This window comes from Penicillium mononematosum (genome assembly GCF_028829835.1).
Source record: "Penicillium mononematosum strain IBT 11891 chromosome Unknown utg000002l:1.0-8112719.0:1.0-8118358.0, whole genome shotgun sequence".
In the NCBI taxonomy this organism is placed as follows: Eukaryota; Fungi; Ascomycota; class Eurotiomycetes; order Eurotiales; family Aspergillaceae; genus Penicillium; species Penicillium mononematosum.
Window position 1 is genome coordinate 3,414,730 of NW_026643272.1, and position 16,476 is coordinate 3,431,205.

The 16,476-nt window shown below is 48.4% G+C and overlaps 7 protein-coding genes across 7 annotated transcripts; 2 read left to right on the forward strand and 5 right to left on the reverse strand.

Moving 5' to 3' along the window:
* Positions 1-547: 547 nt before the first annotated feature.
* N7519_003082 (uncharacterized protein) lies at positions 548-3,962 on the reverse strand (the record flags this gene model as incomplete). The annotated part of the gene is made up of 7 exons (XM_057289860.1): positions 548-603; positions 683-1,101; positions 1,134-1,977; positions 2,095-2,455; positions 2,507-2,719; positions 2,774-3,515; positions 3,568-3,962. Coding segments are annotated over 7 exons (3,030 nt in total), but the record flags the coding sequence as incomplete, so codon positions are not given.
* A 1,049-nt stretch (positions 3,963-5,011) lies between these two features.
* On the forward strand, positions 5,012-5,746 carry N7519_003083 (EXPERA domain-containing protein; the record flags this gene model as incomplete). The annotated part of the gene is made up of 1 exon (XM_057289861.1): positions 5,012-5,746. The coding sequence occupies one exon, from the start codon at positions 5,012-5,014 to the stop codon at positions 5,744-5,746; it is 735 nt and encodes a 244-aa protein (XP_057151063.1).
* Positions 5,747-6,087: 341 nt separating this feature from the next.
* N7519_003084 (putative mitochondrial carrier protein) lies at positions 6,088-9,978 on the reverse strand (the record flags this gene model as incomplete). The annotated part of the gene is made up of 6 exons (XM_057289862.1): positions 6,088-6,677; positions 6,718-7,804; positions 8,087-8,227; positions 8,323-8,753; positions 9,492-9,776; positions 9,834-9,978. The coding sequence occupies 6 exons, from the start codon at positions 9,976-9,978 to the stop codon at positions 6,088-6,090; spliced, it is 2,679 nt and encodes an 892-aa protein (XP_057151064.1).
* Positions 9,979-10,416: 438 nt separating this feature from the next.
* N7519_003085 (GNAT family N-acetyltransferase) lies at positions 10,417-11,100 on the forward strand (the record flags this gene model as incomplete). The annotated part of the gene is made up of 1 exon (XM_057289863.1): positions 10,417-11,100. One exon carries the CDS (start codon positions 10,417-10,419, stop codon positions 11,098-11,100), a length of 684 nt encoding a protein of 227 aa, XP_057151065.1.
* A 758-nt stretch (positions 11,101-11,858) lies between these two features.
* N7519_003086 (uncharacterized protein) lies at positions 11,859-13,364 on the reverse strand (the record flags this gene model as incomplete). The annotated part of the gene is made up of 1 exon (XM_057289864.1): positions 11,859-13,364. The coding sequence occupies one exon, from the start codon at positions 13,362-13,364 to the stop codon at positions 11,859-11,861; it is 1,506 nt and encodes a 501-aa protein (XP_057151066.1).
* A 288-nt stretch (positions 13,365-13,652) lies between these two features.
* N7519_003087 (agmatine deiminase family protein) lies at positions 13,653-14,585 on the reverse strand (the record flags this gene model as incomplete). Its single annotated transcript, XM_057289865.1, has 1 exon — positions 13,653-14,585. The coding sequence occupies one exon, from the start codon at positions 14,583-14,585 to the stop codon at positions 13,653-13,655; it is 933 nt and encodes a 310-aa protein (XP_057151067.1).
* A 720-nt stretch (positions 14,586-15,305) lies between these two features.
* Positions 15,306-15,938, reverse strand: N7519_003088 (histone H4; the record flags this gene model as incomplete). Its single annotated transcript, XM_057289866.1, has 2 exons — positions 15,306-15,607; positions 15,929-15,938. 2 exons carry the CDS (start codon positions 15,936-15,938, stop codon positions 15,306-15,308), a joined length of 312 nt encoding a protein of 103 aa, XP_057151068.1.
* Between the last annotated feature and the right edge of the window lie 538 nt (positions 15,939-16,476).

Below are 16,476 nucleotides of genomic sequence, written 5' to 3' on the forward strand. Positions count from 1 at the left end.
CAGGATCCTGATCTGGAAGATCAGATGTTATGGTTAAATATGACCTCACCGTCTTATATCCCATCCAGCAGATATGGCTGAGTGGCTCAAGCAACTCACTCATCTGGGTAACAACCTCTATCTCTATACGGGAGTGCGGATTCCCTCTAAAGCTCGCGGTTCAAACCGCGAGCGAACCAGGTTCCCCAATTTCCTTGGGGTCTCCTTAAAAGATGACCAGGCAGTGCCTGGTCATCTTTTTTTAATCGAATTTAATTTGAATTTGTTTACTACACAAATTTGAAGCTTAATAATCTTACATCTAGAGGCTAGTAAATGCACCAAGCCGCGCGATTATACGATCATGCGTACGACTTACGGTCAAACAAACTGGCATACCGTGGAACATCCATGGATATGTAGTTTCCCTAACGCTCCGTGTGTATAGCCGTTCTTTCATCTACCACATTATAAAAGGTTGGAGATTTGATCAATATTATTGGACCCCATTGGAAGATCTTTAAGGAGGGCAATTTTGAAATTGTCTATTGAACCCGAGTAGATGATTTTATAGGAACTTCGGCAACTGCTGCCCTTGTAACACAGCCAGAAACTCATCTCGGTCTATGATCAATCCCGATATAAATTAGCAAAATAGGAACAGTTAAGAGAATTAGGACCAAAAGGGAGGAGGCAGACCGACCTTTACTTGTTTGAAAAGAAATTGACATGGCACCCTCCTTGTTCTTGGCATTGGAGTTCTTAGGGCTGCGAGCCATAACATTCATCATATCAAGTGTCATACCACGCAAGTATGGAAGACGCGGCAGTGTGACTCGGGTATTCTCTTTTGAGCAATCGATGAATTCTGACGGGACAGCCATGGTAAGCCACTTGTCCGGCACGGAATCATCCCACCGCGCGGCGAGTTGGAAATCCGTTCCTCGACGCCATAGTTGGATATCGGCGCTGCGCTTGCCGGACATTTGGAAACCAAAGACCGAATTGCTTTTTGTTGATAGGGACTGGATACGACGGGAGTAGAGGAGTTCGTACAGAGGAGAGAGGGAGCTGAGGAATGAGCGGGCTACTGAATCGTTGCCGAACTCGATGGTTGTTTGGCTGGTCTTTTTGTCGCAATGGAAGAATGTGACAGGGCTTTCTGGATGGTAGAGCTGGTCAACATGAGTCGAGATGTAGTCTGTGCAGTAGATGCGGGGAAATGGATGCTGGATGAGGAGTGGTCGTATGTATAGTCGGCGTCACGGTAAATATAGTACAGGTCTGAATATCGCCACGATGCCCGAGTTCGGAATACTAGCACAGCTTTGTATTGCTTGTGCTCGGTTCCAGCATCAACCACATTGTAGATGAGGCCGGAGCCACTGGGCTGTGACCAGGAGAACTCTGGACGGAAGTTCAATTCGAGCACGGCTTTTTCAAATTCTTCCGCCTCTTGATGTGAATGAAATTGCAGGCCGACACCAATATTTGGTGCAGTGTCATCGTACACGTATGAATGCAGGGTGTTGTAATTGCCATCGGTCTTGTCTGATCTCGCCTGGCATGTGTCAGACCACTGCAAGACCAGCTGACGTGACATATTTCCCCTGTTGATCTGAACTCCATTGAGAGGCATGAAGAGCTCTGTAGTTCGTGGGGATTTCTCAGCAGCAGAGGAAGTGATCACCATGCGTCGGATAGACCGCCAGGCTTCCCCAAATGACCGTTCAAGAATGCGCACCTCGCAGGATTTCACCACGACAGGCGGGTTCATTGATTTCATTGTCGGCGTGTTCAGCTGCTCGAACATATCCACCGAGCTCTTGAAAATAACGCTCTCGGTAAATTCGGGTGCATCAACTGGTTCTCTCTGCCATACGGCGTCAAAGTAAGCTTTCGGAATATTGATGAATTGTGCGAGATCTCCATCAAACTGAAATGATATCGAAACGCTCATATCATCAAATTTGAATGGCACGGGTTCCGAGACTCGGGCTCCAGGGAAGCCAGTCAAGGCGGCATTTGATAATTGGACAAGGGTGGTAGATCACCCAGTACGACTAACATCATCGGTTAATTCTATGAGAGGGTATTGTAAGAATCGTGACTTACAGTCTCGTTCAAGACACAGAGTGCCACTTTGGTTGCAGAACACAATTTTTGGTTCGCTTTCACCTTCCCGTGTCGCCAACAAGAGCATATAGGGAGCACCCTTGGTACGCATGCGAGACCTTTTGCCCCCAACGCTGGCGTTGACAAATGTGCGGTAGAGGACCTTTTCCTGCTCGTTGCCTGCATCTTCTAGATCGACGGCGACCCAACGCAAATTATCCAAGCCAAAGTCTAGATCAATGCCGCCATCCCTAGTTTCCTCCGGCTGCATGGGCTCCCAAATGGCGAGGTTTTGGACATGTATATTTGACGGTTCGGGGATATCGATGGAAGTATACTGGGAAAGCTCCTCGTTTATGCCCTAGATTGAATCAGTCGCAAGTTGGAGTAAAAAAAAAACGAAGGCACTGACTTCAGAAAGTTCGACAATTGACTTGCGATCCTCATCACTCAAAAGACCAGGAGAGGCCTCTTCCTCGAGAACGATATCGTACAGGATATATGAAGCCTTGAGGAGGTCAAGATGAGCCTGGTGACTAGTGGACCTTGATCCTGTGGAGGGACTCAGACTGCCTCGGGCACTGACATAATTGTGTCTGTTGCAATTTGCCAAAGTCGCGCGTGCCTTGATAAACGTTTAGTAAATCTGTATCCTGTCTGTTTTGCACTGAGAGCTCACTTTCAACAACCACCAAGTCGCCACGCGAAGCCAGTCTCTTGTGATTAGCCTTGTGATCTGGAACCCGTCATTTACTGATGCCTCGAATATCTTTAACGTTTCGGCAGTTGGTTTATGTAGCTTATTCTGCGGCTCGAAACGGATTGGCCTTGAGATATGCTCCTGGTGCCGAACATCACGAAGATGTTGCATAGCGGAGGTCACGGCCTCGATAACGCGAGGATGACCATATTCAGCATCAGAGTAGGATCTACTGTGATGTACGACTTGTTTCTTCTCCAGATCGGAGTCGTTCGCCCATATTCCATCATCGAGTGTCCGACCGTCGATCGAGCCGCCAAAGAGAAGGTGCTCACTGCGCTTTCGCGTATGGTTTATTCGGCCCCTAGTAGGTAACAATGCTGACGTGTTCAAGGACAACCAAGAAGTTGACGACATAGCTTCGAAGAGCGAATCGTCGGATGTCGTTATCGCCGATTCGGAGGATGTGGATGTATGTTTGACCTTGCTGCTGCCCACGGAGCTTCTGTTATTAGCCAGCTCAGACATTCTGTGGCGAACTTCTTGGATCATATCAATTTCGCATTCTTCATTATTAGCGGGTAGTTCCACCACGTCCGGGCTCATTGGTGAGACAACGGAGTCTGTATCCCGAACAGGTGATGCCTCCGCACTGAGAACAATCTGTTCATCCTCTTCCATCGCCAGAACCATTGTTTTCTCTAAACGAGCAAGCGAGGCACTAAACTGTTTAGCTCATGGGCAATGGATTTGGGATAAAGAAGCTAACTCACTTCCCTATGGAGCTTATGCATAGGCTCAGATTGCAAGTGTGCACCATGATCTTAGACCTGATATCATCAATCTGAATTCGTTGGGTCGCCCATTTGATCTTTTGCCAGAAACCTTTTCCATCACCAGTTTCGAAGCCTTTCAACCGGGCAAGGAGCTCTTTTAGTCGCTGTAGGGTGGCAAGACAGGCACCGAGGGATCGTTCGAAGGTCTGTTTGCGATCCTGATCCATCTTCTCGAAGAAGGATGCATTAGAGTTCACATCGTCAGCAAAGGTGCGCAAAGTGCCTTGTAACGAGCCCAGCTCAGTTACTAGCCTTTGGAATCCTGCGGGAACATCCTTTGCGATTATCTGGCATTGGTTGTATAGGTCCCATGTCACCTTGGCGAGGCGGGAATCTCAACGATCCCGAGACTTGAATGCATTTTGGACAACAGAGTGCACCGTCAAGAATACTGAATAGTTCGAGAGAGGAAGGACAAGAAGCTGTGAGACGCGCAATCTTCCCCACAGTCGTAGTCCACAGGACTAAGAGGACTAAGTAAAAATAACGCCTTTCAACGAGTCCAAGCTGAGGTAGGCAGTGAAATATAACAAAGTATTACCCAGAGACAAGCTGCAGATCACTTAACCATTATAGTAATAGCTCTGAAAGAGACGGCCTCGAAGGACAACCCGCCAAGCATTCCGAGCCAACATGGAGATCGGGGTTGATTCGACTATTCGATGGGTGCAACCAACCACAGGTACTCTTCAAGTCAGTCATTCACGCATATATATTGGCCAAACTGAATCAACAGCATGAATGGGTATTGGTGGAGAATGCAGACGGCCTCTCCAGAACGCATGTTTCTTTGACCACACGCCACTAGGCTATGGGTGCTGCAGGCAAACAAAGAAGCGTAGAAAAAAGTGGCGTCGGGTGACGACAAGCTGGACGGGAACTATGCAAACAATTAAGAGGCTAGAGAATTATTAGATTCTCTCCCTGATCGATGTTTCCCATCTTGGGTAGGACGTGAAGTTGAACGTGTAGAAAGCCTCCACTTATTCCCTGCATTTTGCTGTCAAGGTGGTTCAAGCGAAATAAAACAGTCACAATATGCAACGAGCTGCAAGGATATTGCCTGTTTCAAGTGACACAAAGGAGGAAACCCTGTAAATATAGATATACCTAGGAGGTAACTACTTCTGTACTCTCCGAACTATAGAAATTGCTCTCATCCGTGACCCACTTTGTGCCTGAGGCAACTTTTGATCGTCGCGACAGCTCAGCCCCTAATTCTTTTTTATTTTCTTTCTTAATCAGACACCCCATTCAGCTTTCAATCATTCCACGAAGCATGAAACACACCTAAAAGTGTTTATATCACCAAGCTGAGACACCTACAAGCTCGCCTTCCACCACGGACCCCGTCACACGATCTCCAAATATCAAATCCACCATGGCGTCCACCGCGTCCTTCACCTTGGACGCCACGACAGTCCTCTGCATCGTATTCTCGCTTTCCATGATGCCAATCGCGTACCTCTTGAGCAAGACACTCGTCCCAGCCAACAGGACACGTGATCGTATCCTCTTCTTCTGGCACGCCTACGATGCCCTCACCCACATCTTCATCGAAGGTTCCTTCCTCTACGAATGCTTCTTCAGCTACACCACTTCCGCTGGAAACAATACTGTGGAACCCTTCTTCCTCAATGACCCCACCCGTATCTACGGCCCCGCCTACGGAACTGGCCCTAGCTCGCGTCTGTGGCAGGAATACGCCAAGGCTGACCGCCGCTGGGCTGGCGCTGATTTGACTGTCGTCTCGCTGGAGTTGTTGACCGTCTTTCTTGGTGGCCCAGCTGCGATATACATCTGCTATCTGCTGTGTCGGTCGTCGAATGAGAAGATCAGTGCCAAGTCCCGCGGTGGTGTTAAGGCGACCTTGTGGTTGGTTTCGACCATGCTTGCTACGGCCGAATTGTACGGTGGATTCATGACCTTTGCGCCCGAGTGGCTGACTGGAAGCTCGCAGCTGGCTATGGAGGATCCGGTTTACCTTTGGCTGTACTTGTTCTTCTTCAACACCCTTTGGGTCTTTATCCCTCTGTGGGTGCTGTGGGAGGCGGCCAAGGAGCTACGTGGTGCCTTTGTGGCAGCAGAGCCTCAAAATGAGAGGAAGAACCAGTGAGCTCGGTCCGAGCGTGTGTGTTACTGGAACACCTAGATGAACTTATGCCTGAAGCCTTTTCTTGCCTTCTCTTTTTATTCTTCGGCCGGTACAGAATGAGGCTGGCAAATTGTCGCAACGTCCGTTCAGGATTGTGATAAAATAGATTGCGAATAAACTCCGCATTGTCTCAAGCATCAACAGCTGTCCTCAGTAAATAAAATGATGTTCACTACATACAGTCACAGTTAGGTACCCTGTCCACTTGGTTAAAAAGTAAATAAAAAATAAAAAATCAAGGAAAACGTAACAAGAATGCCTAAATATGTAAACCTCGCAAACAGTATATTCTAGCCCTCATATCAATCTCGATGCGGCCCACGATCCTTCTCCCAGAACCAATGATAAAGGCTCTTCCACTCAGCCGCTTCATCCTCAACATAATCACCGACCAGCTCAGCCGTCTCATTGATTTCATCAGAAACGGATGAAGCAGGAACCTTGAGGCCCGAGGAAGCATCAATGCCATGATTCGCATTTCCAGCAGCATCAGCAGCGCTAGTGGAGTTCGATGTCATATCGACAGAATTACCGCCAGAATTAGCATTCAGTACCTCCTCGGCGCCCTCCTTTGTTCTCTCCGCAAGGTCACGCGCTCCTTCACGTGCAATCTCCGTATATTCCTCCGCCTGTTCGCGGGCACGCTGGATGAGTTCGTCTGGTGTGGGATAGCGACGTCCCAGCATCAGAAGGAGATAATAGCTCTTGATTATAAATGAATACACGGCATCTTTGGCGAGCATCGTAAAGCCATGCGAGAAGAAGCCTTTCAACACTTCACCGTGAAGGCCAGCGTAGAGCCCTAATATACCGTCTGTGCGGGCGATGGTGGCGACTGTGGAAAGTATTTCTGGTGTAAGGGAGGCGAGAAGAGAAGCCCGAGACTTTTCTTCTGCAGTTCCAGGCTCAGACTTAGAGACCGAGCCCATTACTTGAGCTCTGGTTTTCGCGAGGGAGAAGGGATATGTGATTGATGAGGCGGCGACTTTGCTCAAGGCCGCTAAAAGGAATGTCAAAACTGGAGGGGGGTTTATCGCGCTTCGAGCGTGGAAGGAGGGTCCGTTTGAAGAATTCATTCAGGAAGAACGTGAGAGATGGATTCAGGGTGAGTATCAGGGTGGCCGAGTATCCAGACCAAAAGCCTGGGATACCCTTTTCAGCGCGAATGCGAGCTGCAATGTCACTAGTTGACAGGTTTTTCGCGTTTCCGCCCTTGCGTGTCGCAGATGTCTGTTTGCGCGCGACAATATTCGACAGTGGCGTTGTGAACAGCTTTGCAAACGAGCCAGCCAAGATACCAACGGCGAGTTCGTCGATTATCGGAAGGACGATGTTTTTGCTCTTGGCTGCTCGCTCTACACCTACATGCGCCACTATCCTCTTCTGGCGGATGGCACTATATGCAAGAAAGAAAAGGAACGAATCCGCGACGGTCTTCCAAGTATCCTGCGCCAGACCAGGGTAAAAGCCGGCGATACCTTGTTGTGCATATATCTTGTAGGCAGCATCCACCACGCTGGTATATCCTTCCTGGGAATCCTCGTCTTCATCAGACTTCTCGCCCGAGTCGCTGCCTTTCCGCTTCTGGGTTTGGGTCTGTAAACGAGCGACGATGACATTGAGGGGGTAGACGACCACATTTGAGATGGCAGCGCCGACTGCACCAGCAGTTGCATTCCCTGCAGGCGGGGAGTGCTGGTCCGCGAAGCGCGGCGGATTTCCAGTCACGCGGGTCATGGGATTCGTAGCGGTAGGAGGGGTGGTAGACGTCCTTGATTGCGTGAACATGTTAGTATGGTTTAATGCGGCATAGTGATGCGGATGTGAGGAAACAGAAGCAAGCTGGTCTTCAGAACGCACCAGTTGAGACTCGTAGGATAGCTTGTATTCAGCCATGGCTCTGCTTGTTCTCAAGTTCGAAATCCACTTCTGGCGGTTGTTATGCTCCGGATCGGGCTTCTCAGCCTCTAATATCCGTTTGAGGGAGGATGTGCATGTGTGGGATATTTCCGAGGTGATCTGAAATGATGATAATTACAGCCAGTGGGAAGATTATAAGCTACGGTGATCTCTTGGTTCAAGGCCCAGGTCCATTGCCCCCAGAGGCCATGTGGAGGGATTACGTCACGTAGATCATATGGTCCGTGCACATATCAGGCCAGAAGGCAGTCAATTCGTCAATTCTACACAACATCGATCTTGAACTATACTCTTTGCATACAAATAGGAAGGGAACCGTCCCCAACAGACTTCATCACTTGATATCTCACTTTAGAGTCCCCTTCTTCTTGGGGTTCATACTCCCACGTTCAACTCAAACATATAATGGAGATCGAAATTCAATGCTCCTCGGTGAATGAAAGGATGTGCCCATTCGATCTCGCCGTCAAACCCCCAGTCAATCTTCTTGTCAGCACATGATGCTCTCAAGGTGTCGGTAAACTAGGATCTGACATAATCAGCGGAGTTGTCGATTCTCATTAACTTCACTCCAAGCTGCTTCGTGAGCGCAGAGAGCGCATCAAATAAGTACACACCTTTGTCGTCGACGGGGGGCTGTCGAGGCGATTATAAACTATCGCCTCACTACCAGGCCGATTCATTAGCCGCCAACACAACATGCTTGGCCTGTAGCTAAGCTCATGGCAATCTCGGGTAAAATCGGTGATAAAATACGCGAGGGGCCGTTCTCTCACGGTCTGGCACCCCGGGACATGTTCGAACATCATTTGTGCCGTGCTTCTGATGTGGTCGAGATCCATGGTAAGTTGGCCAAGTCTGTTATTCGTCACTTGACGATCTTCAGGAGTTGGGTCCTGGCAGCTTAGCCTGGTGAGTACGTCGATGATGGGGTCCTGGAAGTGCCTCCAGGCGTTATGGTAAGCCCGCTCCCAGGCCAAAATCGCTTCCACAGAGGGATTTTCGGTAGTAGAAGACATTGTCAATGGTAGTGGTTGTGGTAAAAGGACTGTAAATGGTAGTTTGTTAGTGCATGATTGATGTGTGGCATGTGGTTGTTGTTAGATCAATGGTAAAAGTGAGAGATGGAAAGAGAGAGCAAGAGGCCTCAACTATGATCTTATTGAGGGATTGGAGTTGCTGAGGCTCCGATGGAGCTGAAAGACTTGCAGCTTCCTCAAGTGATTTTGGAAGCAGCTCGTGCATAAGTAGCAAACTGCCCCATGCTTCTCCCCGGGCTCATATAGCCGCCAGTGATGATCTTCAAGCGATCCCAATTTTCCTTCACTCTGGACAAGATACCCGCCCGATATTCGTAGTTCCTTCAGATGAACAAGACCCGCTAGGTTGAGTGGCTGAAGATACAGGTGCTCGTATGTCCTTCGTTCATTTCGATAAAATGATTGTTCAAGACGGGTCAGGGTCTGAGATTTGTATATATATTGGTCTGATGTGAGTTGAGGAACGACTTCTGCTGGAAGGGTTCATCTCAAGAACTACGCGTCCACCCAATCACCTGGCTCTTCGAAACCAGAGTTCCATCTAGCAGGATCAGTTGGCTAAAATTCTTCGAGCCAACATCAGTGTATCGACCAAAAAATAGTATGTAACTCTTCCCATGGATGAGGTATTCCTTCTTTGGAGTCTTATAACGACTTAGGTAACGGAAACGGGTGCCCAGGATGGTGACCACATCATGGCGGTCCGTGTCATTGGGGAAACGTTCGGAAACATCTGTCGAATGTACCTTGCGGCTCTTGCTGCTCTCTGCCAAAAGGGTCCGACGGCGGAACCAGTTTGAGATGTTGCACGCTGATAACGGGATGCATCTTCCATGAGGGAAGTAACTCCAATCTGTAGGCTAGACGGCCGACGCATCCGAGAACGGAGAAGAGGGCAGCATACTGCTGCCCCAGTTTCCTAAAGAGTGCGTCATTCGCGGGCCAATTCCGGTAATGAGGGGGAGCCCCCAGAGATACATGAGCATACAGCGCAAGCATCTCCAGCTGATATAGCTCCCTGTTGCAGACAGCTACACAGCTCAGTGTCAAGTTATCACGTTCAAGCTAGCCAATAATAAACGTTGTACACTGTGAAGTGTTTTGATTAATGGCAATGAGACTCACGGCGGAAGTGGTCTTCTTTACCATCAAACCATAGGCGCTGGAGTGAAAATTGACGGGAGAGTCGAAGGCTGTAGCAACGGCACGCACATTTACTTCATCGAACGTCATATGGTGCGAGGTAAGAGTGGATAACCAAGGTTGGAAGACAACATTATATGTGCTTAAATGATAAGCAGGGCTCAGGACTCGAAAACCAGGCTTTTGAAAAGGTGTCTCGAAGGGGAAAGGGAGAGGAGAAAGAAAAGGTGATTGAAGGTGAGTATTTATAAGAAAGCAAATCCAGCCCGATAATGTAATCATGGACATCTCACCTGGGCAATCTCTAGATGATAATTTCCTAATCGGGAGCCCGATATTACGTCTTAGGCCTCGGCCGACAAGTGCTTACCTCACTTTGGCACCATGCAACAGGGCGTCAGCATTGGAAGCTAATTGGTCTATCGCCAAAAGGGTCGTTCCCCGCTCAACTTCTATATAAAGGGCATAGTCCCCAGGAAATCTGGCAGACTTCAAATTTCACTAACTTCTGATCTCTAATTCCCCAATATGGCATCAACCCAAACCTTACAGGGGCTTTCCAAGCCTAGACTCATCTACCGAGCCCCAGAGAACTCTGAAGAGGACATTGCATTTTTCTATGATCTTATTAACGACCCCACAATCCAAACACTGAGCACTGGACGTCTCCCGCGCCCATCTCACAAAAAGTCCGCAGAGGAGTTCATCAAAATGCTCCAAGACGCCATTCTAGGGGTGGTTATATGCCTCCCTCAGAATTCCGCCGAAGCAGAAACAACTTCTTCAACTGAGACCCAAGTCTTGGGCCAGCCTGTTCAGAGTTCCAAGCCAGTTCCAATCGGCCACTTGAGCCTTTTCAGCGTGACTGGACCAGGCTACGCTCATCATCGCAATGCGATGATAGGAATCTCACTTGCGGACGGGTTCCGGGGCAAAGGATACGGCGGGGAAGCTATTAACTGGGCACTGGACTGGGCATTTCAACATCATGGACTGCATAGAGTCTCTATAGGCGCGTTTTCGTTCAACCGCGATGCATTGAAGCTTTACAGAAAGCTTGGATTTGTGGATGAAGGTCGTGAACGTGAGGCAGTTTACCATCGTCGTGCTTGGCATGATATTGTTAGTTTGTCTATGCTGGAGCATGAGTGGGAGGTGTTGAGAGGAATGGTGCCTATTCAATCAGATCCCACGCCTCAGCCTTCCTCCTGAAGAATCAGAGATGGAAGACTGATGGATAATACTTCACTGAGAAATGCTGTTACCCCGGCTTCATGTGTACTACGCCATATCGTGCTTTTCTATATTGAATTTTGACTATCATACCGCCAATTTACTATTACCTACAAATTCTAGTGATTAATTCCACGATATCAACTTCTATAGGGTCAATTTCTAGTAATATCTCAGTTTCTATGACAAGGATAGCCGACCGCTTATACAGCCTTAGTCTTTTTAGTGGTCTTTTTTAGTAGACTTCTTAGTTAGACTTTTTAATATCTAGTCATATGGATATTTTTCTCCCCTTCTTAATTTATTAGGTAGATAGTAGAAAAGGGCCAAAAAAGGCTTGATTTATAAAGGGAGCTTTTCTATATATGACCTTGGATATCTCAACTTCTACAACATCTCAAATTTCTATGGTGTCAATTTCTATAGTCAATAAAACACACGAATACTAGTTTTATGAAATGTTCTGCTAGCAAAATAATGTGTACCCGCTTGCCACGAATCATACATAAATATTACAACTATTTTAATACCTATTGAGATCTTCAAGATAGAAGATTGTACCAGTCGCGATATCACTGGCTATGCACTTAAATTCAGCGTATATAATGACGAATTGTTCAATAGAGGAACCGAAAAGCTGACACCATAATGACACAGAACCACCTGACCCGTTGGAACAAGCCGCCATCCCCTGAAATGATATTATACATAAAAGCATTGCTGAAACCAACACAGAGCTATGGTGGCATGGCAACACGAAGATGTGTATCAACCAAGTCAAACCAAATGCCCTCAAATCCAGACTCCCTCGACGCCCTGGCCACCTTGACAAACTCCTGAAGCCGCCCTACACATACACTTTGAACAGTGAATGAGGTCAACCGTTCCACCAAATCTTCTCCAGGCCCATATATCTCAAACATTGCCATCGTCAAAGGAAACACAACAGGCAACGCGGTAGTATCCTTTAAATTGGCCGCCGACTTGGCAAAGAACGACAACTCCGAGAATATTCCATTTGCAAGTTTCCACGCTGCCTCATCCTCGATACCTAGCGGATATCGCAGTCGGTGCAGGATCAATAAAGCCGCCAGACGATACACATTTGCTTGAGTCACCATTGCTAAAACCGCATGCTGGCCGTAACTTTCGAACAGTCCGGCAGGGGTTTGAGGCCGCCAGCGACGGATCGTCTCCTCTATCTCGTCCAGTCGGTCATGATAGGCTGAGTAGCATTCAGATCCGACAGCAGGAGCTTCTCTCTTCATTGCATTGCTGCACACACAGATATCGTAAATATGAGGGAGAAGTGTTGCACAGAGGCCAAGATAGCGGTCGACAATGACGCGACGCTGAGGATCGAGTCGTATTATTGGGATCTCACGGTGCACTAAACACTCGACTGTGTCGACCAGAATCGGGGTCATGGTTATTGTGTCCATGATTGGGGTATGCACCATTCTGGGAAGCCATGCTTTGGCCGACATGAGGGAGCTCCGAACGATAGCGTGGGCGGTGCGGGAGTATGGTGTCGTGAGTACATCGAACACATACATAGTCTGGCCCAGGAAGAGAGCGCAAGCTGCGTCGTAATCATTTGTGATTTTCACACTTCTCAGACGTTGCAAGCCCTTTGCAGCCTTGAACACATCAGGCTCGCTCCGGCGTATAATAGGGGACTTTTGGTAATTTGTCATCAGTCCTAGGAATGCCAGGTACCCTTCGGTCAGCACCGGGGCGGATAGTTGCAAAATAACGTAAATAACCTTTTGGGAGAGCGGAATAAAACTGTTTCCAAATGTAAATGGTGCATGTATGACTGAGAATTGCTCCACGTCCATAACGGTGCGGAATGCATCTGATGTCGTTTGGAAGTTGGTGGGGGCGGCGAGTAATTTCTCTGGCGACATTATCATGACATTGGGGCTTTCTGGTGTCCAAGGTTCATCATCTCCGAGAGTCGAGCTCGAAGATGAGCCTGAATTAGACGAGGAAGATGGTGAAGGTGAGGCATAGGTCCCGCTTTCCTTGGATTTGGTGCCCTGTCGCGACACGACCGTGGAGACCTGCAAATCCCCGTGTGGGAAGACTTTGGCAGAAGAGCGATGTCTCATTCGTTTGGTACGACGAGAGACGGAGCCAATCTTCAGACGACTACATTTGAGGCATGTCGGACTGGCACCCGCGGTACAAGTCTCTTTCTCTTTACTGAAGTTGCAGTGGTCGCAGGCCTTCGCCATCATCTTAGGCCGAATGCACTATGTAAATAGCAAGAGATGACTAGCTGTATAGTAGAGTGGGAGCAGTCCGGTCAGTTTGCAAGATGGATGCCAGAGTTGTTGTATGAATTCAGGGAGGTGCCCCGGCACGATCGGCGACTTCCCCGCTCTCCCCAGGATTTCCCAGAGTCGATCGGCGTATAGACTTCCTCTTCGGGTAATGCGATCAGATCTCATTTGAGATCCTGAATAGATGATATTAATACATAGAACCGTAGGCCAGTTTACTATTTCACAACACTCATGGATGATCTATTCATCCACGGAAAGTACTGGTTGGGTTGCGCAGTGAATTACACCCCCGGCTAATGGAAGCGCAGACACAAACACTGGCCGAATCACGCGGTCAGGGCACAGCTTTTGAAACAGTACCAAGGCCTCTTGGTCTCGCCGACGATCGCCGAACTGCGGAACAATAAGTCCGCCATTGACAAAATAAAAATTCACATAGTTAGTCGCTGGTTCATCGTAGGACAAGACCCCGAAGATCTTGGGGTTCGGCTCGTCTACTACATGTACCTCGAAAGGGCGACCCTTGGCATCGACTGACTTCCCGAGAATTTCCTTAATCTCTTCGAAAACCTCCAGCCATGGCTTTGGCGCACTAGAATGGGGCCGGGAGAGGACAACAACTCCAGGCCGGACGAAGTTGGCTTCAGCATCAGCATGCACATCAGTAACATCCAGACCCTTTCTCCCAGGAAACCAGATAATTTTCTCGGCGCCTAGGAGACGGCGGAGCTCTGTCTCAATCACAGTCTTCGAAAGACCCGGGTTGCGATTTTCGTTGATGATGCTGCTTTCAGTGGCCAGAAGTGTGCCTTCGCCATCCACAACTAGTGCACCACCTTCCAGACAAATCTGTGATTCCACTAGAGTCACCTGAGACGGGAGAATATCAGATTCGATAACTCTACGGGCGAAACTTCTGTTTTCTTCGATCTGTTCAGGCGTCATCACAGGCCAATCATGCCCATCCGAAGCCCGGTCGTGGGCGCCAAGGTCATGCTTCCTTCCCCATTCACTGAAACGGAAATTGATTGCAAAACGTTGGTGTATGGATTCGCCAACTCCACGTACATAGACAGGGCCTGTATCGCGGACCCAAAGGTGATTTGTGAGGAAGGGGATGACAGATATATTCGAGGTGTCACTCGGATATTTAGTAATAGCTTGGCTGATCATTGATTTTGCTTGCTTGACATCTTCGGGTCTAGCATATAGTCGAACCGGCTCATGGGTCGAAATGACACAGGCCAAATTAGCAATGTCGACACATGCGCTTTGGTAGTACGTCGAGGCGATGGAGACTTTGGATGGGAATCCGATAATGGTCGCAGCATGACGGGCAGTCTCCTGGGGGGTAGAAAAACCTTCCTTTTAATAAAGAGGCCATATTTCCAATGATTGGATTAGGAAGGAAAAGCCAATAGCTCTGTCGGCGAGCTCTGTGCTCGAAGGGAATTTAAAGTTGGGGGAAACTTCGGGGAACTACGCTCCGCCCGTGACTTTCCACCTTACAATGACATCGTCATTCACTGAAGGCATACAGTGTCAAGTATACTACCGAAACTACAATAATTATTTCGAAAGCAAAATAAAACTACATAAAAAAAATTACTGATAGCAGACGTTATATTGAACTCGATGGAGTCAACCCGAGAGCCTATCACTAGTTATGAAGGACACCGTCCATTACCAAGGCGAAAAAAAGAAAAGATCCCAACCAAAGGGCACCAAAGCAGTCCCAAAGAAATTCCTAAACCCCATAACCATTTGACGCGCAAAAAAAAGAGAGAGACCCATCACACCGTAGCGCATTAAGTAAAAGCCTCCGACCCGGCACAGCACCTCACAGTGAGTGAGTGGTGAGTCGTTGAGGCCATAAATTGTCGCAAGACGAATCTAACCACCGAAACCGTACAGGGTACGGCCCTGGCGCTTGAGGGCGTAGACGACGTCGAGGGAGGTGACGGTCTTGCGCTTGGCGTGCTCGGTGTAGGTGACGGCATCACGGATGACGGACTCAAGGAAGGTCTTGAGCACACCGCGGGTCTCTTCGTAGATCATAGCGGAGATACGCTTGACACCACCACGGCGGGCGAGACGACGGATGGCCGGCTTGGTGATTCCCTGAATGTTGTCGCGCAAGATCTTGCGGTGGCGCTTGGCACCGCCTTTGCCGAGGCCCTTTCCGCCTTTGCCGCCTGTTTTGGTTTGTTAGTTATTGTTCGAAGAGTTGTATGAGGACAGTAGGGTTTAGTATGTGGTTGGGAGGGGGGGGGGGGTATAATGAAGAACAGGACGGAGAGTAGGGGAGTATAGGGAGTTGAGGGTAGTTGGAGGTTGTGTTAAGATGCGTAAAGGTGAATAGCCTTTCCTGATTAGGAAAGGTGGGATGCAGTTGCTGCCTGAGGCATAGTCACGTGTCGACAGGGGCATCACCAGCTCTTATTTTGGGAACGCCAACAACGAAGACATGAGGGTATATAGTGACAACAACACGTAAAAAGATAAAAAATACTTACGTCCAGACATAGTTCAGATAGTAAGAATTGAAAATATGTAGAAATGAAGATGAATCGAGGTCTGTGTGGTCGATAAACGATGAAAAACACGCGTTTAACGAGTTGACGTTGAGGATAGGAGAGGGGAAGAAATAAGAAAGTGACTAAATGGAGGGGGGAGGGTGGTTTAAATAAGAAAGCCAATTACGCGTGATCCGGAAAGTAAGGATTTTAGGTAAGCGAGACATTTATCCATCATTCTGCAATGCGGCGGTGATTGGCGGGCGGCGGGAAAAGAAAAAGGGCGTTATGGAGGGCCGGTTTCCAGCGCGTCTACCAGGCATCGACCAGCCCGCATTTTGCTGCGTCGAACGACATTGATACTAATCACGTGGTGATAAGATAGTAATGGCGCTAGCCCAAATCGGGAAGTATACCCCAAGACTCCACCACTCGAATGAATGTGGGCTTCATCTACTCTACTCCTTAGCTTTTCAACGTGTGGCTAGCATATTTTCATGAGTAAAGGGAGAATCCTTTGGGTTTTACAATCTATTCTAACAATCTAC